A 24,362-nucleotide genomic window follows, 5' to 3' on the forward strand; every position below is an offset into this window, starting at 1 on the left:
CCACTGCTCCAGAGTCCAATGGTGGAAAGTTTTAACTACCAAGCTTAAGCTTGTGTGCAGCTGCTCGCCATGGAAACCCATTTCATGAAGCTCCCGACCTTGTGCTGAAGTTGCTTCCAGAGGCAGTTTGGAACTCGGTAGTGATTGTTGCAACCGAGGACCTGTTCTGTGAGCTTGTGTGGCCTACCACTTCGCGGCTGAGCCGTTATTGCTCCTAGACATTTCTACTTCACAATAACATAACTTACAGTTGACCGGGGCAGCTCTAGCAGGGCAGAAATTTGATGAACTGACTTGGAAAAGTGTCATCCTTCAACGTGATGGTGCCACGTTGAAAGTCACCGAGCTCTTCAGTAAGGCCCTTCTACTGCCAATGTTTGTCAATGGAGATTGCATGGCTGTGTGCTCGATTTTATACACCTGTCAGCAACGGGTGTAACTGAAATGGCTGAATCCACAAATTTGAATGGCAGGGCACATACATTATATATACAAAAGTATGTTACGAATTCCTAACGCTAACATTAGCTAGGTGGCTAACGTTAGCTGGGTTAGGCGTTACGGTTAAAGGGTTGGGGTTAGCTAACATGCTCTCCCAGGCCTCTCATGCCCAATTATTCTCAGGTGTGTTTAAAACAATTTTTTTAACTCTATAGTTTAATTACACACAACAGGATAAATACATCAGGGTATATTTCACACTCACCAGGTTCCGAAGCGACGGTTCATCCAATGTTGAATATCTTTCAGCTGACATTTTCAGTATTTAGGGTAACGTCACAATGACAGGTAAAATGTTAATTCAAAAAGGAAGAAAAAGCCGGCTTTTGATTTGGAAACGTCCTTCAAACAAAGAACCACGCACGTTAAACGTGGGAACCCTATGTGTTTAATAAAGCAGACCAGCAGGATACAAATGCTGGCAACAATTGTGTCCCAAAAGACAAGTCCCCCTTTCAAGTGTCGGAATTGATGCTCCACCTGCTCGAATATTTACGGTTTCTTCCAAGCAACTTTACATAGAACTTGTCTTATCACAATGCAAATTCCTGCCACAAAATAACTTTTGGATTACGTTAATAAGAAACGACTGGAGTGCTCTAGAGATGGAAAAACAAATACTTTTTAAACTCTGCCTTTTATTACTTCTCTCTCCTAAAACCTTTAGAATACGAACCGGAGTTTGAAACAGAAAGCGCGAGTTTTGAATCCAGAATTCCCACTAATGCTAGGTCTGTCCCGCCCATTCAATAGACTCCTCGACCAATTGAAAAACAGATATTCAAAACTGACACTGTGGATGGATTGTTTGTCAAGGAGTAATTCATTATTTTTGCAAAAATCTTGCTTATATTTTTAAAAAAATAAACAAGTAGATTACATATTTTCTCTTTGGACATGCAATGGTGTTATGTTGTACTTAACTAAAACAAGTAGAGAAATGTTAACTAATATTTAGATTCATCCAAGATCTATATATGGTCAATAAAGTGCCGAAATGTGCACGGGGGAGGGGGCAGGACCGAGGTTGGGAAACCCAGCTATAGAATGTCAACCTCATGCATAGACAAATGAATATGCTGAATTATGGATGTTTCAAAAGGCAGTGGCACAAATAGCTGAGTAGAGAGCGCCCACCAGTGGACAATATGATAACTACCTGAAGGCAATCGCCGATGGCCACCCCTGTGGGGGGTAAAGTGCCTTCAGAAAGTCCAACATCAGTAGCTCTAAGGGGAAAATAGAGTACCATTGACAAAGTACTCATTTGAATCCTGCAAAGCTCACTCCGGTCACACTGCCGTAACCAGCAACATATGTGAAATGTGCAGTTTTTACATGTGGAGGGTTCAAAGCATTATAGCCCATTTTGATTCTAGGAAAATAGCGATGTGATTAATACTTAGTATTGAGGACACTTTTATATTAAGTCATCCACAAGCACCAAAACATTGATACTAAGGATTTATTAAAAGTCTGAAGATATTATCACAAAGCATACAAAAAACAAACAGTTCAAATAGGTGCAGCCCGAAATACAAATAATGCTTTGATACTGTGTGTGTCATTGATTTTGCATTATTAAGTGAAGAGTACAATTTCTTTGTGGAGCTTTAAGCTTTCTAACATACCTGTACACATTTTACATAGGTTTTTCAAGAGTATATTAAGGTGGGTTTCCTAAATTCTATACAATTTATATTAAAAGTTTAAAAGATTACAAAAAGCTGAAAGTTATATTACAAACTATTGGAATCATTCAAATATTTAAGTTTCACTCTTTAGACTTTAAAAAGAAAGAACAACTGATACATACAGAAACACACACAGGCAATAAAGAGACTCTGGTCATGTTCCAGGAGGACTACATTGCATTGCATCAACCACTGGTTTGCGCCACATCTTCTGATGCACAATCTGGCATCAGATTGTTATACAATTTGTGGTTTGCTGATATGTTAAACACCTTCCCAAGTGTAGTGAGATCTGGCAGGCATCGGCAATGCAGCCAGCCAGTAACGCCACCACTGTTAGAGTGACAGACTACCGCACACAGAAAAAGCATTTGGTGATTGTCTGCAGCTCTTTCCATCGACAGTCTTCCCCTCACTCATCTTCCTGTTCTTTGTTTTGCTTCTTAGGCACCTATAAATGAAGGTTGATACAGAAAAACATTCAACTATAAACAAATAATTATAGCCACCATAGAGGCTCTAAAGAAATAAGGATTATTTACCTTTGATGGCCCTGCATTCCTTGGTCCTTTAATCCTTGGTCCCTCATTGTTTTCTCTTAGGGGAGGTCTGGCAGATGGATACAACATATTTCATTACATTTGGAAGCCTTAGCACTATATTATACAAAAGAGAACACTTTCAACCCTAGTTCTGTAACACAAGACGTAATCCAAATAGGATGTACCCAAACAATTTCAAATGAAGTTGTGCCAAATCAAATTAAACAAATGTTAAGATTACATTATTACAGCAAGTGTCATTGTTCTTACCCCACAGCTGCTGCAGAGTTGGATTTGTGGCCTTCACTGAATAGCAAGTGGCCCCCCTCTGCCTCATTCCCATGCTGGGGCCTGTTCTTCACCTGAGGATCACAGTTTGAGATCTTCCCTGGAATGGGTAGCACACTGTGGACTCTCTGCCATTCATTTGGGCTTTGCACCTGGGGCTTCTCTCTGTCCAGCCCATCCAAGGGGACCACTTTAGACGCAAGCATGTGCACGCACAGAATTTGATGTAAAAATGTTACATAGGTGGATAGATGGAACCCAAGCAACATTGACTTTGTTTTAAAGAAATCAGTGATGTTCAAAAAGATTGTGCATTGGTGAACGTGGGGTTCAGTGTCTTACATTGGTGCTTGAGTCTCCTCTGCACCTCAGAGGAGCTCCATCCACGGCTCTCTTTGAGAGGAAGAGATGGTTTTTGAAAGGACACTTTGTTGACCTTATCCACTAAGGGAGCCGTGCGAGGTCGGAGGTCACATTTATCCTGTAAACAAAGTGTCAGGATATACTCAATTACTAGGTAATTACTATGGAACAGCATGTTAGCGCAATGAAAATACTGGAGTAATTGCAATGTTACCACTTTGCTCCCATTCCTGTGTATTATCAGATTTTTTCTACCTCTGTCAAAACAACTGTTTTCTCCCTCATTGGTAATGTGACAGGACTATTTGACCTTAATGGCATACACTATTTGAACATGATCTACATTATACAGCACCATCTCTTGCACTGTAAATTATGTACCTGGTGGTGAAAGACAACGGCCTCCTCCAGGGCTACTCCACAGAACTCACAGGGAATGACCACATCTCTCTGTAGTGGACTGGCAGGTGGACTGTAGGAAAGCGGGGAGACTGAACGGGGGAAGCTAGGGGTGTCAGGTGGGATGTGCAGAAGACCACCAGCACCCCTAGCAATCCTGCCATCGTAGCATGGAGATGGAGGTCGCTTGCTGAAAGATGCAAAGGCTGAGGCAGGACTACAGCCAGTCTGAAAGACAACAAAGACAGGTGTGAGGGGAAAATAATGTATTTCTGCTAACCAGATAGGTCGTGGCTAGCTACCCTCAGGTGATTCCCACATGATACACACTATCGATCAGTCCTGAGATGGAAAATTACTAACAGTCACACATTGTGGCATTCCTCAATAACTATTTACATTAAATAATTATGTTCTTAAAGGAGATGGGGGCGATACCAAGTGCAAGGCACAAACTGGAGTGACCAATAATGAATTGTTTTTGTGTTGTTTTTGCATGTTAGTTTGTTTTGGATAGATTGTTTGCCTTCGTGCTTAGTTTGTGGATCCCTCTGTGAGAATGAATGTATGTGGATTTGTGTGTGTGGGGAGGGAATGTATATTGACTTGACTGAGTTCTGTAGAAAAACAATGCAAAACAAATTGTCGAAAACAAAAATAATAATTAACTGTACTCAGGAGGAGATTCTAGGAAATTAGTCCAGAGGGAGCAAACAAGAGCAACGAAACAATGTGCACTCAAAGTAAGGAAATAAGGGGCATGAGTTTATAACCAACTGCTGCAGCATGTAAAGGAAATTGATTCCCTGGTCAGTTCAGGCTCAGCCTCCATGGCGTTAGCGTGACTTGTAGGCTAAGCAGCAAAATATCCTTTTAACCTGGTGTAAAATGAGGTCCTCTTCAGGAAACAGCTTCTCACAGAACTCACAGGGCAACATGGTGTCTACATGGGAGAAAAAGAGCAGAGAAATAATGGGTTTTATTCCGAACTTGTTTTTAAATCATGACAGGGTTGAAGAAAGTCAAAATGTAAAAGGGAGAAGAGGGCAGCATACTGTAACAATATCAATATCACATGAAAACAAACAAGGACAATAACTGGTATTTTAGTTTAGCATCTGACCTGTCTGGTCATGTTCTGGTGCTGTATTGGTGCCAGTGGTGATATGGTGGTAGTTGTTATTAGGGGGAGAGATAAGAGAGCCGCTGCTTGACATCCTTCCAAATTTGTGGTCCCAGACATCTGTCCACAATGCCCCCGCTCCTCCCCCTACATCCCCTGTGTCTCCATCACTCTGCAGGCTAAGGGCCAGAAGGTAGTCCAGGCTGGCAGAGTCTTCTCCCAGTGGTTTGTCTGCAGGCCATGCCAATGATGCCATGCTGTTATTGTTGTTGCCCAGCACTGCAGCTTCCTGTTCCAGCACTGGGTGACAACACATGAGATGTTTTTACAATCACACAAAAAAGTTATTCAATTAAACAGTTTTCTACTTTAATATAGGCCAGGGCATTTTATCAATACCAGACTAAGTTGAAGTAAATGTGTGTAATTCTTTGAGGGTAATGTGAAAACTTGAACACTTTGTATGAGCCATTGGCAGGCTTACAGTGGCTGAAGTCTGTATTCCTAGGGGCAATGTTCCCCCTTCCTCCCTGGCCCACTTGCCCCCGGGTGCTGTTGTGCACTCTGGCCTCCAGTGGCCGTGGTAGGGCCCTGCGGTCAGACGCACTGGCGTTGTTGTTCTTGTGGCCTTCTCCCTCCTGGGCCCTCAGCAGGTTACGGATGGAATGAGATTCAAACCATGTTCCTGGAGACTGGGTCTCTGCTGGGCTGAGAGTTGCCCGGCTGTTGTTTCTCTCTTGAGGTGGTGTGAGGCTACCACACAAGGCTGGATGGACAGCTTGCTCCCTCAACATTACATTGCACTTGCAGAATTGACAGGGCTCTGTGCGCGTCCCACAATAATCCTCATGCTCCTTGGACTGACTGAAAACCAGCTCCAGTTCACAGTACTGACACGGCACCATCCGCTGATTGCACTCAGATCTCTGGAAAAGAGTAGGTCAGATGAAAATGCAAAGAAATACATCATCTGTGACCATCACAAGGGTCTCCATTCTAATACAAGTTGTACATACCTGGTGGGATTCCATGAGGCTTTTCTCAATCTTTAAACCGCACTTACATTTCACCTGAAATTAAAATAAAATGTTTGTGAAGCCTCCTGTATAACAATCGTACAGAAACTTTGGGATGATGTTCACTCAAGTATCTAGTTCACCCACTTCCCGGCTCCAACCCGCTCCATCTTTAGCACCATACCTGCATGTGCTCCTGTTCCTTGTGCTGCTGCAGATCTGAACGGGGCACTGGCTCTTGGCATACATCACACAGAGCAATATTCCGGCGACAGTGACTCTCATGAGTAGTGAAATTAGCCTCTGGAATGTCATGCTGACTAGAGAGTGAGAGAGATGAAAAGGAGCAAGAAAGAGGAGTCAGAATGTATCTATTAACATTGTGCCTACTTCTCAATTTGCCTGAATCTTCATACACTACATGACCAAAAGTATGTGGACACCTGCTCGTCAAACATCTCATTCCAAAATCATGGGCATTGATATGGAGTTGGCCCCCCTTTTGCTGGTATAACAGCCTCCACTCTTCTGGGTACATCGCCGCAGGGATTTGCTTCCATTCAGCCACAACAGCATTAGTGCAGTAGGGCACTGATATTGGGCGATTAGGCCTGGCTTGCAGTCGGCGGTCCAATTCATCCCAAATGTGTTCTATGTGCTGACATTGCTTCCAGAGGAAGTTTGGAACCTGGTAGAGTGTTGCAACTGAGAAAAAAAAATGTATGCACTATGTGCTTCAGCAGTCCCATTCTGTGAGCTTGTGTGGCCTACCGCTTCGCAGCTGAGCTGTTGTTGCTCCTAGACGTTTCCACTTCACAATAACAGCATTTACAGTTGACAGGTGCAGCTCTAGTAGGGCAGAAATTTCACGAACTGACTTGTTGGAAAGGTGGCATCCTACGACGGTGCCACATTGAAAGTCATTGAGCTCTTCAGTGCGGGCCATTCTACTGCCAATGTTTGTCTTTGGAGATTACATGGCTGTGTCCTCGATTTTATACACAAACAGCCGAATCGACTAAGGGTGTCCACATACTTTTTAAAAAATATATAAAAGCGTACTTACCAATTGGCACAGAACTGTGTGCTTTCATTTGCCATGGCTTGCAGGGACATAAAAAGGGAGAAAAAAAAGATACAATTGGCAAGTGACATTCGAAACTGGGGTGGCAACCAATCCACTGAAGAAATCTGTGGCATCAAAGATCTCCTGTTATACCTAGTTTGTTAGATAGCGACTACCCACATTATTGCTAGCTAGTTCTCAGTATTGTTCTCTAGTTCTCTCCCCAAAATAATCGTATCGTTAACGTTCGATAATTAGCACACAGGCTAGCTCGAAAACGTTCCCATTTTGTACCGTCATTTGGTTGACAATGACCAAGCAAATATGCAACGTAGTTAGCTATCGTTTCTGTTCAATGCCGATCGCTTCGATTTAGCCACATATACCCTTATCTATGAATGAGAAAGTTACATACCTCCTGCTGCTGTGACTTGGTCCCTTGTTTACTTCGCTGGTAGCTAGGCGTTAGTTGGCTAGTAGCTAGCTAAAGATGAGGCTTTAAATCGCTGTTTTCAATAGCTAATGTCAGAATAAACTTCGAGAGACAAGAAAGCCCTTATGCTGCTTACTTAGTTTTAGTTTCACCCTAGCTAGCTTTCTGATTTCCAAGATAGTTAATGCAAACCATGTTAGCAAGCGTTTCCTGAAAGCAGCTACCAAGTGACGCACAAGTATCTAGTATCTGATTCGCTAATCGAAATACTGTTGACCACCACCCAAAACGGTCAACAAACACTTCGTCAAAATGAATAGTTTTTGTGAATGTGGTCTTCGGACATTTAATTGACAATGTTGATTTTGATAACCAATAGCCTAGGACATATTGATGGGAGTGGTTGGTAAAAGTAGTAGATGTGATCTTATGCCAGGCAGAGGGAGAGTGGAAGCAGTGAATGGTCAAGATGGGTTATTATCAAGAAAAGGTGTCATTTAGTCTTTGCAAAAACTCAACCATTTAAAATAAATTCAATACAAACAGAATCTCCACAAATTCATTTAATGTTAATTAAGCTATTCTGCTATGAATAATGTAATTTCAGACATTTAAAAAAAGCACAGTTTTGTTCAGATAAATGTTCTGTAAATTATCCTATTTACAGCAGAGTATTGAACTCACATTGAGCATTGTAACAATCACATTGCCCACAAATGACCTCCAATATATATATATATGTTACACTTTTTAAAATTCCTTTAACCAAAGTTAAAAGGAATTGTTCAACAGCAATATGAAAAATATGATAAAATGTAACTCCAAATCTATGGCATACCAAACTGTTTTCATTGGATATCTGGGAGAAAAAAGAAAAACTAAAAAATTAGGTTAATGTGTAAAAAATAAAAAGAGTAGCCCCCCCCCCTAAAAAAAAACTACACTTGACTTATTCCAGAAACATATGGTGTGTATTGTCTTATTCCCAACATCATTGCCTATGGGGAATGTAACAGCACATTGAAAATCAATGTTGAACATAATCAAATCTATAAGCACACATACTGGCGGTATATCAGTATATATCAGGTGACTTTATTTTCTATCATTTTTGCCAGTAGTTCTGAAAGTAGCACTAATGAGCCAAGTGGTCCCCAAAAATGACATACTACATCAAGTATGTGCAGATATGTGCAACACGTCATTGACCTCTCTCACTTTGCTGTATGTGCATGATGTGCCTCATGCTAGCTGCCACTCATATGGCAAGGGGCTGGAGCTCATTGGTTGAACTCAAATTGCTAGGGGACTGGCCCACTTGGGGGAAAATGGCACAGCACTGATTCCATAAAACAGTCTGTTTTAAACTTGGGATTTCGTGGCTAATTGAGGTAAGACTAATTCTGCTCATCGAGTATGCATGTATGAACTACACATTAACACATCCAGCCCACAGCAGGAGAATTTTAAAAAATACTTAAGTCACGAAAGTTTCGGAGCATGTCTAAGGTATCAAATGGAGTAGCACCTAGACCTTTATACTCAGTCCATATCAGGAAGAGGGTAAATACTAATAGCTTTTTTCTTTATAAATAACATTCCATTTGTGGCAAGAAATTTGCATGGAATAGGATCAATTTAATTTGCGTCAAGGTGGCACAACCAACAGCCCTACTGCTTTAGCACTGTGCCTGGATTGAACACATAAGGACTAGGGTGAGTTAACATGTCACACACTCAGATAAGACAAAAAACAAAAAAAATATCACATAAAATAATGACCTATCACACACTCAACCTTGTCATGTATTGGTGCGAGCACTATTTCTATTATTGCATTTTGCATGCTTGAGTAAAGGTATGTTTAATAAACAATAAAACAAGAATTGACTTGATATTACAATTAAGTACCAGCAGAAGGACAAAGACATCCAAGGAATTTGACATAGTAAAAACATAACTGAGGCACATTTTGTGCTATTTGAGTGAAATGAGAAAGATCAAAATATTCACATTATACTACATTTCATTTGTTTTCAAAATGTCATCCTCTGATACTTGAATGCGTTCTCTTAAAATACCTTATAACTAAGCAGTTAAGTCAAGCATAAAAATATGATCACTGATTGTTTATGAACTATGGAAGATTATCTATTTCACAAGTATATCAAGTGACACTGCAAATATGTATTGATCAATATCCCCTGACTTTTGCAACTTTGTTCATCTTAAGTGGAAAAAAATCTAAAATACAAAAACTGTTCCAGATACAAGATCCAAAAAACAGTATTTAAGTACATTGACTAAAAACATGATAATTAAAAAAAAAATGTTTTTTTTATGTGCTTGTAAATCCTATAGGAAAGAAATGTTGGTTTCCATTTAAACTCCTAAATTATATTGGTCCACAGTTCAGGTCAGCAGGTCCCAATTATAGAATTTGTTTAACAAAACGACCAAAAAAAATACATTTAATATACTACACCCTGGCATCTTACCTTAAAGACTAGAGTGAGCTTTAACAAAACAAGCCCTGAAACAAAGTCAGACAACTAGAGGGCGAGAGCAAAAAACTAGAACAGAAAACACACAGGTAAATGAATGGATGGAGAAAGAAAAGGCCAAGTGAAGAAGTTACAGAAAGACAGAGGGGGGTTAGAGAGCGAGAGACGGAGGTGTTTATCTGTCCTTGGAGCCCAGTTTCTCAATGAGGTCCTGCAGAGGGGCCAGCTCACGGCGATCAATGAGGTTGAACTCCTACACACAGTAAAATACCACACAAGCCATATGTAATCAAACATAGCTTTTTACCTGCTATACTATATTTACACAAGATAGTAACAAGTATGCCTGTTAACCATGAATTATAATTGCACAATACATCAATTGGAATAGAATACTATTTACTACATTCATGGAGGCATGATTTATGACAAGACTCCTCTGATAGAAATGATTGTCATGATTCTAAACAGCAATAAAGAGATCATTTGATATTTGGAATGTATTAGCAGTGGCACCTGGACAAAGAAGATGAAGTGTTTGAAGGAGGTGTTGAGGTGAGCCTCCTCCTGCAGTTGCATCACAGAGTCAAAATGCTGGTGGTAGATGTGGGCATAGACTCTGAACAGGCGCTTCAGAATAGTCTTGGCCACGGACATAAAGTTCTTGGGAAAGGGCACTCCTAAGGGAGACAGAGCGGGAGTTCTATTATCTAAAAGCCAAAAGGTATATGCTAAATTTATGAAGGTTTCGAATTTATACAAAGCGAATTTAACTAACCTATCTTGGAGGGGAAGAGTGTCTCATCATCCAGCTGATCCTGCACCCAGGTCATCAGGTAGTCTATGTACTTGGGAGCAGAGCACTTGATGGGTTTTTTGATGTTGGTGCCATCCGCCCAGTGGTATTCATACCTTGAGGAGAGGTAGAGATGGACCAACAGCGAGATGGAATGAGAATTTTAGTTTAGTTTTAATAAAGTGAAATTATGGCTTCCACTGAATGTTTTTGGCACAATTCATCATCACTGTTTGTTGGACAGTCACACATGGCTAGAAGAGGGCATCTTCCTAACAAGACCCAGTTTGGGGTACAAAAAGGTTGTCCTATTAGACAAAGCATTTTACCAGCGCTCAGATTTACTTTCTGTTCGAAGAAAAGATTTACCATAAATGATTAGTAGAGAGTATACTACAGTAAGATTCAGGAGCTGGAAAAGAGCATAAGAGACAAGCGGAGGCAGGGGTGTTGTTAACATTTATAGATAGCAAATTTCAATTTACAAAAAAAAAAAAAACTTTGTCTCTTGAGGTTCACTTTTTATAGATACTGTTTAAGGGCCTCCTGGGCCATATGCAGCGTTCCTCACAGTTCTTAAATCGGACCTTGTAGTCATGGCAGATAATATTCCATTTTTTTGGTGACTTTAATATTCACATGGAAAAGTCCACAGACCCACTCCAAAAGGCTTTCGGAGCCATCATCGACTCAGTGGGTTTGGTCCAACATGTCTCCGGACCAACTCACTGCCACAGTCATACTCTGGACCATGGAATAAATGTTGTGGATCTTAATGTTTTGCCTTATAATCCTGGACTATCGGACCACTATTTTATTACATTGCAATAAATAATCTGCTCAGACCCCAACCAAGGATCATCAAAAGTCGTGCTATAAATTCTCAGACAACCCAAAGATTCCTAGATGCCCTTCCAGACTCCTTCCACCTACCCAAGGTAGTCAAAAATCAGTTAACCTCTTTGGGCTGGGGGGCAGTATTGAGTAGCTTGGATGAATAAGGTGCCCAGAGTAAACGGTCTGCTACTCAGGCCCAGAAGCTAAGATATGCATATTATTAGTAGATTTGGATAGAAAACACTGAAGTTTCTAAAACTGTGTGAATGATGTCTGTGAGTATAACAGAACTATATGAGAGGCAAAAACCTGAGAAAAAAATCCAACCTGGAAGTGGGAAATCTGAGGTTTGTAGCTTTAAGTAAATGTCTATCCAAGATAGTTTAAATTTGGTCCGATTGCACTTCCTAAGGATTCCACTAGATGTCAACAGTCTTTAGAACCTTGTTTCAGGCTTCTACTGTGAAGGGGGAGCGAATAAGAGCTGTTTGACTAAGGGGTCTGGCATTATGCCATGAGCTAAGTCATGCGCGCGGCCGTGAGCGCGAGCTGCGTTCCCTTTCATTTCTAAAGACAAAGGAATTGTCCGGTTGGAATATTATTGAAGATCTATGATAAAAACATCCTAAAGATTGATTCTATACATCGTTTGACATGTTTCTACGAACTGTAATGGAACTGTTTTGACGTTGTCTGGACTAAGTGCCTGCGCCTTGTGAATTTGGATTTGTGAACTAAACGCGAACAAAAAGGAGGTATTTGGACATAAATGGACATTATCGAACAAAACAAACATTTATTGTGGAACTGGGATTCCTGGGAGTGCATTCCGATGAAAATCAAAGGTAAGTGAATATTTATAATGCTATTTCTGACTTCTGTTGACTCCACAACATGGCAGGTATCTATATGGCTTGTTTTGGTGGCTAAGCGCTGTACTCAGATTATTCCTTGGTGTGCTTTCGCTGTAAAGCTTTTTTTAAATCTGACACAGCGGTTGCATTAAGGAGAAGTATACCTTTAATTCCACGCATAACATAACAATTTTCATCAACATTTATGATGAGTTTATGATGAGTATTTCTGTAAATATATGTGGCTCTCTGCAAAATCACCGGGTGTTTTGGAAGCAAAACATTACTGAACATAACGCGCCAATGTAAACTGACATTTTCTTTATCGAACAAAACATACATGTATTGTGTAACATGAAGTCCTATGAGTACCATCTGATGAAGAGCAAAGGTTAGTGATTAACTTCCTCTTTATTTCTGCTTTTTGTCACTCCTCTCTTTGGCTGGAAAAATGGCGGTGTATTTTTGTGACTTGGCACTGACCTAACATAATCGCATGGTATGCTTTCGTCATAAAGCCTTTTTGAAATCGGACACTGTGGTGGGATAACAAGTTTCTTTAAAATGGTGTATAATACTTGTATGTTTGAAGAATTTTAACCTCGTGCCTAGGGGGCAGTGTTTTCATTTTTTGGAAAAATAACGTTCCCAAAGTAAAACGGGATATTTTGTCAGGACAAGATGCTAGAATATGCATATAATTGACAGTTTAGGATAGAAAACACTGAGGTTTCCAAAACTGTAAAAATATTGTCTGGGAGTATAACATAACTGATATTGCAGGCGAAAGCCTGAGAAAAATCCAATCCGGAAGTGCCTCATGTTTTGAAAGCTCTGCGTTCCAATGCGTCCCTATTGAGTAGTGAATGGGCTATCAACCAGATTACTTTTTCTACGTATTCCCCAAGGTGTCTACAGCATTGTGACGTAGTTTTACACCTTTATGTTGAAGAATACCCGTAAGCGGCTACATTGTGTAAGTGGTCACCTGATGGCTCAGTGATTCTCGCGCAAAATACAGAGGTAGCCATTTTTCCAATCGGTCCTACTGAAAAACCAATTGTCCCAGTGGATATATTATCGAATAGATATTTGAAAAACACATTGAGGATTGATTCTAAACAACGTTTGCCATGTTTCTCTCGATATTTTGGAGCTAATTTTGAATATTCTTCGGCGTTGTCGTGACCGAAATTTCCGGTCGATTTCTCAGCCAAACGTGAAGAACAAACGGAGCTATTTCGTCTACAAAAATAACATTTTTGGAAAAAAGGAACATTGGCTATCTAACTGGGAGTCTCGTGAGTGAAAACATCCGAAGTTCATCAAAGGTAAACGATTTAATGTGATTGCTTTTCTGATTTTCGTGACCAAGTTACCTGCTGCTAGCTGGACATAATGCTATGCTAGGCTATCGATAAACTTACACAAATGCTTGTCTTGCTTTGGCTGTAAAGCATATTTTGAACATCTGAGATGACACGGTGATTAACAAAAGGTTAAGCGGTGTCTCAATATATTTCATTTGTGATTTTCATGAATAGGAGTATTTTCTAGTAATATTTATATCCATTGCGTTATGCTAATTAGTGTCAGTCGATGATTACGCTCCCGGATCCGGGATGGGGTGTCACTAGAGGTTAATGAGATTTCTGTTTGAATTTGGCGCCCTGCACTTTCACTGGCTGTTGTCAAATCGATCCTGTTAAACGGGATTTCAGCCGGAAGAAGTTAACCACCTAACTGAGGAACTCAATTTAACCTTGCGTAATACCCTAGACGCAGTCGCACCCCTAAAAATAAAAAGCATTTGTCATAAACTAGCTCCCTGGTATACAGAAAATACCCAAGCTCTGAAGCAAGATTCCAAAAAATTGGAACGGAAATGGCACTACACCAAACTGGAAGTCTTCCGACTAGCTTGGAAAGACAGTACCGTGCAGTATCGAAGAGCCCTTACTGCTGCTCGATTTTTCTAACTTAATTGAGGAAAATAAGAACAATCCTAAATGTATTTTTGATACTGTCACAAAGCTAACTAAAACGCAGCATTCCCCAAGAGAGGATGGCTTTCACTTCAGCAGTGATAAATTCATGAAGTTCCTTGAGGAAAAGATCATGATTATTAGAAAGCAAATTACAGACTCCTATTTAAATTGCATATTCCTCCAAAAGCTCAGTTGTCCTGAGTCTGCACAACTCTGCCAGGACCTAGGATCAAAGGAGACACTCAAGTGTTTTAGTACTATATCTCTTGACAAAATGATGAAAATAATCATGGCCTCTAAACCTTCAAGCTACATCCTGGACCCTATTCTAACTAAACTACTGAAAGAGCTGCTTCCTGTGCTTGGCCCGCTGTTGGAAATAATTTTTAAAAAGGCACTCTATCCACCGGATGTGTACCAAACGTGGCAGTAATAAAGCCTCTCTTGCAAAAGCCAAACCTTGACCCAGAAAATATTAAAAACTATTGGCCAATATCGAATCTCCCATTCCTCTCAAAAAAAATATTACAAGCTGTTGCGTAGCAACTCACTGCCTTCCTGAAGACAAACATAGTATTGGCACCCCCCTTGGGTTGTGCCGTGGCGGAGATCTTTGTGGGCTATATTCGGCCTTGTCTCAGGATGGTAAGTTGGTGGTTGAAGATATCCCTCTAGTGGTGTGGGGGCTGTGCTTTGGCAAAGTGGTTGGGGTTATATCCTGCCTGGTTGGCCCTGTCCGGGGGTATCGTCGGACGGGGCCAGTGTCTCCCGACCCCTCCCGTCTCAGCCTCCAGTATTTATGCTGCAGTAGTGTGTGTCGGGGGGGCTCGGGTCAGTCTGTTATATCTGGAGTATTTTTCCCATCTTATCCGGTGTCCTGTGTGAATTTAAGTATGCTCTCTCTAATTCTCTCTTTCTTTCTCTCTCTCTCGGAGGACCTGAGCCCTAGGACCATGCCTTAGGACTACCTGGCCTGATAACTCCTTACTGTCCCAAATCCACCTGGCCGTGCTGCTGCTCCAGTTTCAACTGTTCTGCCTGCGGCTATGGAACCCTGACCTATTCACCGGACGTGCTACCTTTCCCAGTCAACTCTCTAGAGACAGCAGGAGCGGTAGAGACTCTGAATGATCGTCTATGAAAAGCCAACTGACATTTACTCCCGAGGTGCTGACCCTCGACAACCACTGTGATTATTATTATTTGACCCTGGTCAGCTATGAACCATCTTGACCATGTACTGTTATAATATCCACCCAGCACAGTCAGAAGAGGACTGGCCACCCCTCATAGCCTGGTTCCTCTCTAGATTTCTTTCTAGGTTCTGGCCTTTTCTAGGGAGTTTTTCCTAGCCACCGTGCTTCTACACCTGCATTGCTTGCTGTTTGGGGATTTAGGCTGGGTTTCTGTACAGCACTTTGTGACATAAGCTGATGTAAGAAAGGCTTTATAAATACATTTGATTGAATTAGTCAATCAAATTTAAACAATTAAATTTGATTGACCTTGAGACCGAAAATAGAGCAAGAAGAAGGAACTCTGAGGAAGTACCAAAACTACACAGAAAATATATAAAATGCAACATGTAAAGTGTTTCACGAGCTGAAATAAAATAACCTAGAAAATGTTAATACGCACAAAAATCTTATTTCTCTCAAATGTTGTGTACAATTTCTTTTTAACAATCACTGTTAGTGAGCATTTCTCGTTTTCCAAGATAATCCATCCACCTGAAAAATGTGGCATATCAAGAAGCTGATTAAACAGCATGATCATTACACAGGTGCATCTTGTGCTGGGGACAATTAAAGGCCATGCTAAAAGTTGGTTGTCAGACAACACAATGCCCCTGATGTCTCAAGTTGAGGGAGTGTGCAATTGGCATGCTGACTGCAGGAATGCCCACCAGAGCTGTTAACAGAGAATTGAATGCACAGAGATACCATGACGAGATCCTGAGATCCGCCGCCATCCTCTCATGTTTCAGCATGATAATGCACAGCCACATGTTGCAAAAATCTATCTGTACACAATTCCTGAAAGCTGAAAATAACCCAGTTCTTCCATAGCCTGCATACTCAGACATGTCACCCATTGAGCATGTTTGGGATGCACTGGATCTACGTGTACAACAGCGTGTTCCAGGTCCAGAGAATATCCAGCAACTTCGCACAGCCATTGAAGAGGAGTGGGACAACATTCCACAGGCTCCAACCAATGGCCTGATCAACTCTATGTGAAGGAGAAGCTGCATAAGGCAATTGGTGGTTGTATAAGGCAAATGGCAGTCACACCAGATACTGACTGGTTTTCTGATCCACACCCCTACCTTTTTTTCCTTCATTTTTTTAAGTTATTTGTGACTAAGATGCACATCTGTATTCCCAGTGATGTGAAATCCATAGACTAGGACCTACAGAATTTCTTTTTCAAAGTGTAACGCAGTAAAATAATAGAAATTGTTGCATTTGTCGGTTTTTTAGCTGACAAGAATCAATTGACAAAGTGTCTCAAAGAAGGACTGATGAACTAGGCTTCATTTTCCCCTTTAAATCATAATGAATAAGATTATATAATCAGGTCAGCACTCATGTGAGACGATTTGTGAATATGGGCTCAGAAAACTCCAGAAAGTATGTTATGTACTGCATTAACACCGTAAAAACATGAAGTGAAACTAATGCAAGGAACAAAAGTTTAAAATTAGGTATCAAAATGTAACATTTGTGTGTGTGTGTGTGTGTGTGGGGGAAGTCAGGCCTGAGCTGACCATAGCAGTGGCTTGTGAATAACTAACATTCATGTTTAAGTGGAACTGACAACGTTTTAGCAACATGAAATTGTATTGTGATAATATAGACCCACAGGAAGAATATAACACTTCTTACATTCTGACAAGCAAGCACTTAAATATGGTCATTTTCACACATTCATAGAATGTTTGGGAATGACGTTGAGTAAGGTATTTGTGTTCTATAGTAATATAGTGGGAATGTGGCTATGCGTTTGGACAATTAATAAACACTGCAGCAAATAAAACATCCGTCTTGCCCAGGACAGGAGTCTACACAGACCGGTGCGCCATAGCCAATCAGAGATACAATAGGGCTATATGCAAATAAGCCATTTAACAAATGGGCCTGCCATCATTCACTCTTAACTGGATTGTGTGTTTACAGGCAGTAGCAACAGTGCGACTTTAGATTATTATTATTTTTTTAATGGCCAAAAAGCCAAACTACACCTGAATGGATTTCTGCAAATAAGTCTTACATTTGGAAACTTTACAGTCCTATTGATCAAACCACCATGAAAAGCTAGGCTCTCTCCCCCTTAGTTTCCTATACATCAACAATATCAACTAATGTTAGCAAGACCGATATAATCTAAAATCTAAACGAGGAAACGGTAGATAAACCCTCAAACTTATTCAGCTCGTAGTTGGCAGTCAAAATTGCACTGCTAAATGATGGGGAATAGTAGCCTGCTTGCCCGCCAATGCATGCTTGTCCCAAGCCACGTTTTGACGACTGAAGGGGAACTTGCCTGTCCGCCCATTTGACAATGCTAAATACATTTGATTGACAACTAAGAGCTATGCTAAACTGTGGATGACAGTCGTTCAAGTTCAGCCTAGCTAGCTAGCAAAGTGATTCACATTTCTTGCTCGCTAAATAAATGACACCATGTCTTGCCTGCCACAGAAAAACAATATGGGGGACAAAGTTGGCCACTCACCCAATGTCATCATCCTAACCAGCGGCTACACAACATGAACAAAAGTATGCGGACACCTGCTTGTCGAACATCTCATTCCAAAATCATGGGCATTAATATGAAGTTGGTCCCCCTTTTGCTGCTATAATAGCACTAGATGTTAGAACATTGCTGGGGTGACTTGCTTCCAATCAGCATTAGTGAGGTCAGGCATTGATGTTGGGCAATTAGGCCTGGCTCGCAGTCGGCGTTCCAATTCATCCCAAAGGTGTTCGATGGGGTTGATGTCAGGGCTCTGTGCAGACCAGACAAATTCTTCCACACCTAGCGACAAACCATTTCTGTATGGACCTCCCTTTGTGCACGGGTGCATTGCTGAAATGGTAAAGGCCTTCCCCAAACTGTTGCCACAAAAGTTGGAAGCACAGAACCATGTAAAATGTCATTGTATACTGTAGCGTTAAGATTTCCTGTCACTGTAACTAAGGGGACTAGCCCGAACCATGAAAAACATCCGCAGACCATTATTCCTCCTCCAAACTTTACAGTTGGCACTATGCATTGGGGCATGTAGTTTTCTCCTGGCATCCGCCAAACCCAGATGTGTCCGTCGGACTGCCAGATGGTAAAGCATGACTCATCACTACACAGAGCGCGTTTCCACTGCTCCAGAGACCAATGGTGTCAAGCTTTACACCACTCCAGCCGACGCATGCTGATCTTAGGCTTGCCACATTGAAAGTCACTGAACGCTTCAGTAAGGCCAATCGACTGCCACTGCTGTGTCCTTGATTTTATACACCTGTCAGCAAAGGGTGTGGCTGACATAGTGAAATCTACACATTTGAAAGGGTGTCCACATAGTTAGCTACATGATATGTAAAAAAGTATCTAACATTAGGCTAAATACGTTAGCTCATCTAGCTAGCTGGGTAACGTTAGTCCCATTTAGCTAACTGTATTAAACGTAAGACAAAAGTTACAGCGACAATCTGTGGTTACATCATGACTAGCTACCTAAATAGATAAGCTAGCCTATTAGCCACGTTATGACTGACTTGTGATCATTTCCCTTGGTAGTTTGATCGTGTTGGTATTCCCAGCCTTAGTTACATTCGTACGCTTTTGTCCAAAATAAAGTCATAGAAACTGAAACAGGGCATCCCGAATGGCTGGAGGAAGCAAACGATGTACCAGGCCAGCTGTGATTTACAACCTGGTAGCAATATTTGTTGGACTACAAACATACATTGGTTTATTAAATGAATCCATGCATTGAACTGCATCCATCTATTCTGCCAACAATGCCTTACTCTGTCATAGAACTTAATTTTTAAAACCTCTTTTAAAGTAGATTTTGTAGCATGAACTGGGAATTTTATATTTTGACTGATATGATTGTCTGTTATATCTGCAAAGTAGTTTACTTTTGTTTAAGTGGAACAGCATTATCACTCTTCAGGTCATTTCAGAGAATACTACAAATTTAAAAAAGGGAACATGTATGGAATGTGTCCATCTGATGAAGGTTCTTAAGCCAAAAGTTGGTCAAATTCCTCCACAGCAAAAAGGTGTGTGGAATTTCCTTTTCCGTTTGAATAGTCTGTCTCCCTGCCCATCTTACCTGGGCCCTGCAGACATCACAGAACAGCTGGTCTCAGTGCAGAACTCAGTAATGGTGCCGTAGAGCATGTTGATCTGATTGAAGAAGTCCACAGCTGAAACGGAGAACAGACCCTTATTCTAATATTGATTCAATAGTTTATTCCCCCTCAATACCCCATAATGACAAAGTAAAAACAGGTTTAGAAATCTATTCAAAATAAACTGAAATAGCAGTTTTGGCAGCAATTACAACCTCGAGTCTTCCTTGGCACGAAGCTACAAGTTTGACATGTTTCTCCCATTCTTCTCTGCTGATCCTCTCAAGCTCTGTCAGGTTGGATGGGGAGCATTGTTGCACAGCTATTTTCAGGTCTCTTCAGGGCAGTTCAATCGGGTTCAAGTCCAGGCTCTGGCTGGGCCACTCAAGGATATTCAGAGACTTGTCTCAAAACCACTCCTGCGTTGTCTTGGCTGTGTGCTTAGGGTCGTTGTCCTGTTGGAAGGTCACCCCAGACTGAGGTCCTGAGCACCCTGGAGCAGGTTTTCATCAAGGATCTCTGTACTTTGCTCCGTTAAGCTCTTCCTCAATCCTGACTAGTCTCCCAGTCCCTGCCACTGAAAAACATCCCCACAGCATGATGCTGCCACCACCATGCTTCACTGTAGGGATGGTGCCAGGATTCCTCCAGATGTGATGCTTGGCATTCAGGCCAAAGAGTTCAATCTTGGTTTCATCAGACCAGAGAATTATTTTTTCATGGTCTGAGAGTCTAAGTGCATTTTGGCAAACTCCAAGCGGGCTGTCATGTGCCTTTTACTGAGGAGGCCTGATTGGTGGAGTGCTGCAGAGATGGTTGTCCTTCTCAAAGGTTCTCCCATCTCCATAGAGGAACTCTGGAGCTCTGTCAAGAGTGACCGTTGGGGTCTTTGTCACCTCCCTGACTAAGGCCCTTCTCCCCCGATTGCAGAGTTTGGCCGGGCGGCCAGCTCTAGGAAGAGTCTTGGTGGTTCCAAACTTCTTCCTTTTAAGAATGATGGAGGTCACTGTGTTCTTGGTGACCTTCAATGCTGAAGAACTGTTTTGGTACCCTTCTCCAGATCTGTGCTTTGACACAATCCTTTCTCTGAGCTCAACGGACAATTCCTTCGACCTCATGGCTTGGTTTTTGCTCTGACATGCATTGTCAACTGTGGGACCTTATATAGACAGAAGGGTGCCTTTCCAAATCATGCCAATCAATTGAAATGTTCCACAGGTGGACAGTTACAGAAACATCTCAAGGATGACCAGTGGAAACAGGATGCGCCTGAGCTCAATTTCTAGTCTTATAGCAAAGTGTCTGAATACTTCAAATTTAAAAAATAACATTATTTACATTAAAAAAAATGATACATTTTCAAACATTTCTAAACCTGTTTTCACTTTGTCATTATGTGGTATTGTGTATGTAGATTGATGAAGGGGAGAGACAAAACAATTTCAACGTAACAAAATGTGGAAAAAGTGAACTGCATACTTTTCCAAATGCGTGCAGACACACCCACCCACCCACAGTTGTGGTCAAATATATTGGCAGCCTTGTACTTTTTTCAAGTAACTCACTATTTTCCCTAAAAAAAAAGTTGAAATTTACCAAAGTATTTAGTCTCCGCAATTCTTTATTTCACTGTTAATATTACTAAACCTTTGTTTTTGATTCAGAACTTAATATATCCATTTAATATCAGAAAATAAACAGAAATGGCATTAACAAAATTGACACCCTAGATGTATTTGTTAGCACAGCCGTTGGTCAAAATAACTGCAATCAAGATCTTCCTACAACCATCAGAGCTTCCTGCACCTCTGCACTGGACCTCCTCTTAAGCAAACTGCTCCAGCTCTACCAGATGTGAAGGGTGCCTTCTCCCAACTGCTGTTTCAGATCTCTCCACAAGTTTTCAATGGTATTTAGATCTTGACTCATTGCTGGCCACTTCAGAACAGTACAGCGTTTGTCTTGACCCATTCCTGGGTGCGTTTTGAAGTGTATTTGTGGGGGGGGTCATTCTCCTGCTGGAAGACACATGACCTAAGGAGACCCAGCTTTCCGATACTGGGCCAAACATTGCGTTCCAAAATGCCTTGGTATTCTCCTGATTTCATGATGCCATGCACACATTCAAGGCACCCAGTGCCAGAGGCAGCAGAGCAACTAAAAAACATCACTGAACCACCATGTTTGACTGTAGAGAAGGTGTTCTTTTCTACAAAGGCTTAATTTTGTTTTCTGTAAAACATACATATGGTATTCTTTACCAAAATGCTCTAATCTGTCCACAGGTCATTCTCCCAGAAGGATTTTGTCATTTCCAGGTGTGTTTTGGCAAATTGCAGTCGGGCTTTCTTATGTCTCCTTCTCAGCAGTGGGGAGAAAGAGACAGGAAAGCCTGGTGGCAATTTGCCAACACACCTAGACATGCCAAAATTCTTCTGGGAGAATGTCCTGTGGACAGATTGGTCTCCTACCATATAATCCCATTTCATTGATTGGCAACGGATGGTGCGAGATGAAACTGTGATCCCTTCTTTCTGATAGTCAGCTTGAATCTGTGCGCCAGTTGATCGAGGTGCTTTCTCCACCATTCTAACAATCATCCATCAAGTTCTCTTGCGGCCAAATCCAGAGAGGTTGGCTACTGTGGCATGGGCCTTAAACATCTTGATGACATTGCGTACAGTGGAAACAAAAACATCAAGGTCTGAAGACGGACTTGTAGCCTCGAGATTGTCCATGCTTGTCTACAATCTTGCGTATGACTGACCTCAGATAATTCTCTGGTTTCTTTCCTTTTCTCCATGTTCATTGAGGTACACACAGCAACAAGATGAGAATGAGTCCTTTTCTCTATTCAAACTCATTGAATGAGGGATTTTTATATTGCAGGCACCTGCAACACACCACAGGTGAGTTCAATTCCAAAGTAAAGGTACTTGAAATCGAATCATTTCTAATTACTTATGCCAATAATATTGTCCGGGACATTTTAGGATTCCTTTGTGGAATAAGGTAAGATTTAGTAAATTATTCCAATTTTTTTGGTTTTGTTCAACTGCAAACCAAAAACATACATATGTGGATACCAAAATATTTTTTCATTTAACCAGTTTTCTGGAAGACATTGTGCATTATTTGAGTCATTTAGCAGACGCGCTTATCCAGAGCCACTTACAGGAGCGATTAGGGTTAAGTGCCTTGCTCAAGGGCAACAACAGATTCAAACCAGCGACCTTGCGATTACTGAACCAATGCTCTTAACCACTAGGCTACTAGACTGTGTGGTCACCTTTGAAACCTAAAGGCTGTCATTAAGAACAGGTGTCAATTAAATATTCTGTGCTACCCTCCTTCAATCACCCTTTACTCACTGTTAACAGCAATCCACTCATTGAGATCTTCCCCCTCTGGCAGCATGACAGCCTGCCTCAGGTTCCCACTCCCCAGCGTTGCCTCTGCATGCTTCAACAGCTCGTATTGGTGGGAGCCCTCTGGGATGTTCTTCTTCGGCTTGAAGGTCTTAGACGAGCGACTGCCACTGGATCAAGGGAGGAGAGGGAGCTCGAGTCAAACTGTGATGTTCCATGTTTGAGCTATTAGTGATGAGTAGATGGGCTCACTGCTCAGATATGAAATCATACAAGTCTGACAGTCTTCCTGTTAAACACTGTCCTCTAATCAGCAGACAGCAACAAAACAGGAAGGAACCCATGCTATATATAATTGTTTGCTAGTTAACTTGTTCACTAACGTTAGTTGTCGACATGCTAAAAATGCGTCAATGAGCAGTTCCCATCAGTGACACTTAAGCTAGCTATAACGTGACATGATCGTGTTATTTAGCTAACTAACGTTAGCTCATCTAGCTAGCTGGGTAACGTTAGTCACATTTAGCTAACTATATTAAAACGTAAGACAAGTTACAGCGACAACTATGACAATCTGTGGTTACATCATGACTAATGAGTATATGTCTGCATCTAAAGTTATGCAAACATAGCTAGCCAGCCAGTTAGGTAACGTTAGCTAACTACGAGTTAAAACGTGACATATAACTAGCTTTACTTACAATAGGAAGCTCATCGTTAACTTAGTTTCGGTCGTAAAACGAAGACAAATGCAGACCAAAGAATATCGACGCTCAAAAGAACTGTCGTATCGAACGTTTCACTGGTTGTTTGATGAATATACAGCCTTTCTAGCTTCCCTGGTGAAAAGTCTCCGAACTTTCTAACTCTTCTCTCACTTGTCAGTGTAATAGTACCCTGAAGAAATAATATTTTGACGTAGATAGTTAGCGCAACATTTTGCCGACATGTACGTTTGTCGCCCTCATTTGGATTCTCATGGAAATGACTTCAGTAATTGTTGTAATATGGATGGTTCAGCAGTATTTATACGGTCCTTAAAATGCTGGTTTCTTGGGACGTTCAAACTCTGAAGTTACACAATTTAAGTTGAAATTTGTTAGGTTTTTATGTGGGGACGTCACAAGTATTTCGGATAGCACTAGCAGTATTGATACGCAATTACACATCATGCCATACGCATTTACAAAAAATATATATTTAAGTGTCAGAGAATTCTTGACTTCCGGA

At 41.2% G+C, this 24,362-nt stretch overlaps 2 protein-coding genes across 2 annotated transcripts; both read right to left on the reverse strand.

Annotated features, from left to right (window-relative positions):
• Positions 1-1,952: 1,952 nt before the first annotated feature.
• LOC112262862 (TRAF-type zinc finger domain-containing protein 1) lies at positions 1,953-7,853 on the reverse strand. The gene is made up of 12 exons (XM_024438671.2): positions 7,408-7,853; positions 6,993-7,029; positions 6,111-6,246; positions 5,927-5,980; positions 5,395-5,836; positions 4,911-5,210; positions 4,666-4,730; positions 3,770-4,015; positions 3,368-3,506; positions 3,008-3,215; positions 2,738-2,804; positions 1,953-2,646 (listed from the first exon to the last, which is right to left on the reverse strand). The coding sequence occupies exons 2-12, from the start codon at positions 7,025-7,027 to the stop codon at positions 2,608-2,610; spliced, it is 1,731 nt and encodes a 576-aa protein (XP_024294439.1). The 5' UTR covers positions 7,028-7,029; positions 7,408-7,853; the 3' UTR covers positions 1,953-2,607.
• Positions 7,854-7,975: 122 nt separating this feature from the next.
• mob1a (MOB kinase activator 1A) lies at positions 7,976-24,111 on the reverse strand. The gene is made up of 6 exons (XM_042331562.1): positions 23,834-24,111; positions 23,136-23,302; positions 19,746-19,839; positions 10,708-10,841; positions 10,446-10,609; positions 7,976-10,182 (listed from the first exon to the last, which is right to left on the reverse strand). The coding sequence occupies exons 1-6, from the start codon at positions 23,845-23,847 to the stop codon at positions 10,105-10,107; spliced, it is 651 nt and encodes a 216-aa protein (XP_042187496.1). The 5' UTR covers positions 23,848-24,111; the 3' UTR covers positions 7,976-10,104.
• Positions 24,112-24,362: the final 251 nt, after the last annotated feature.

The sequence above is a fragment of the Oncorhynchus tshawytscha genome, linkage group LG12 (genome assembly GCF_018296145.1).
Source record: "Oncorhynchus tshawytscha isolate Ot180627B linkage group LG12, Otsh_v2.0, whole genome shotgun sequence".
NCBI lineage: Eukaryota > Metazoa > Chordata > Actinopteri > Salmoniformes > Salmonidae > Oncorhynchus > Oncorhynchus tshawytscha.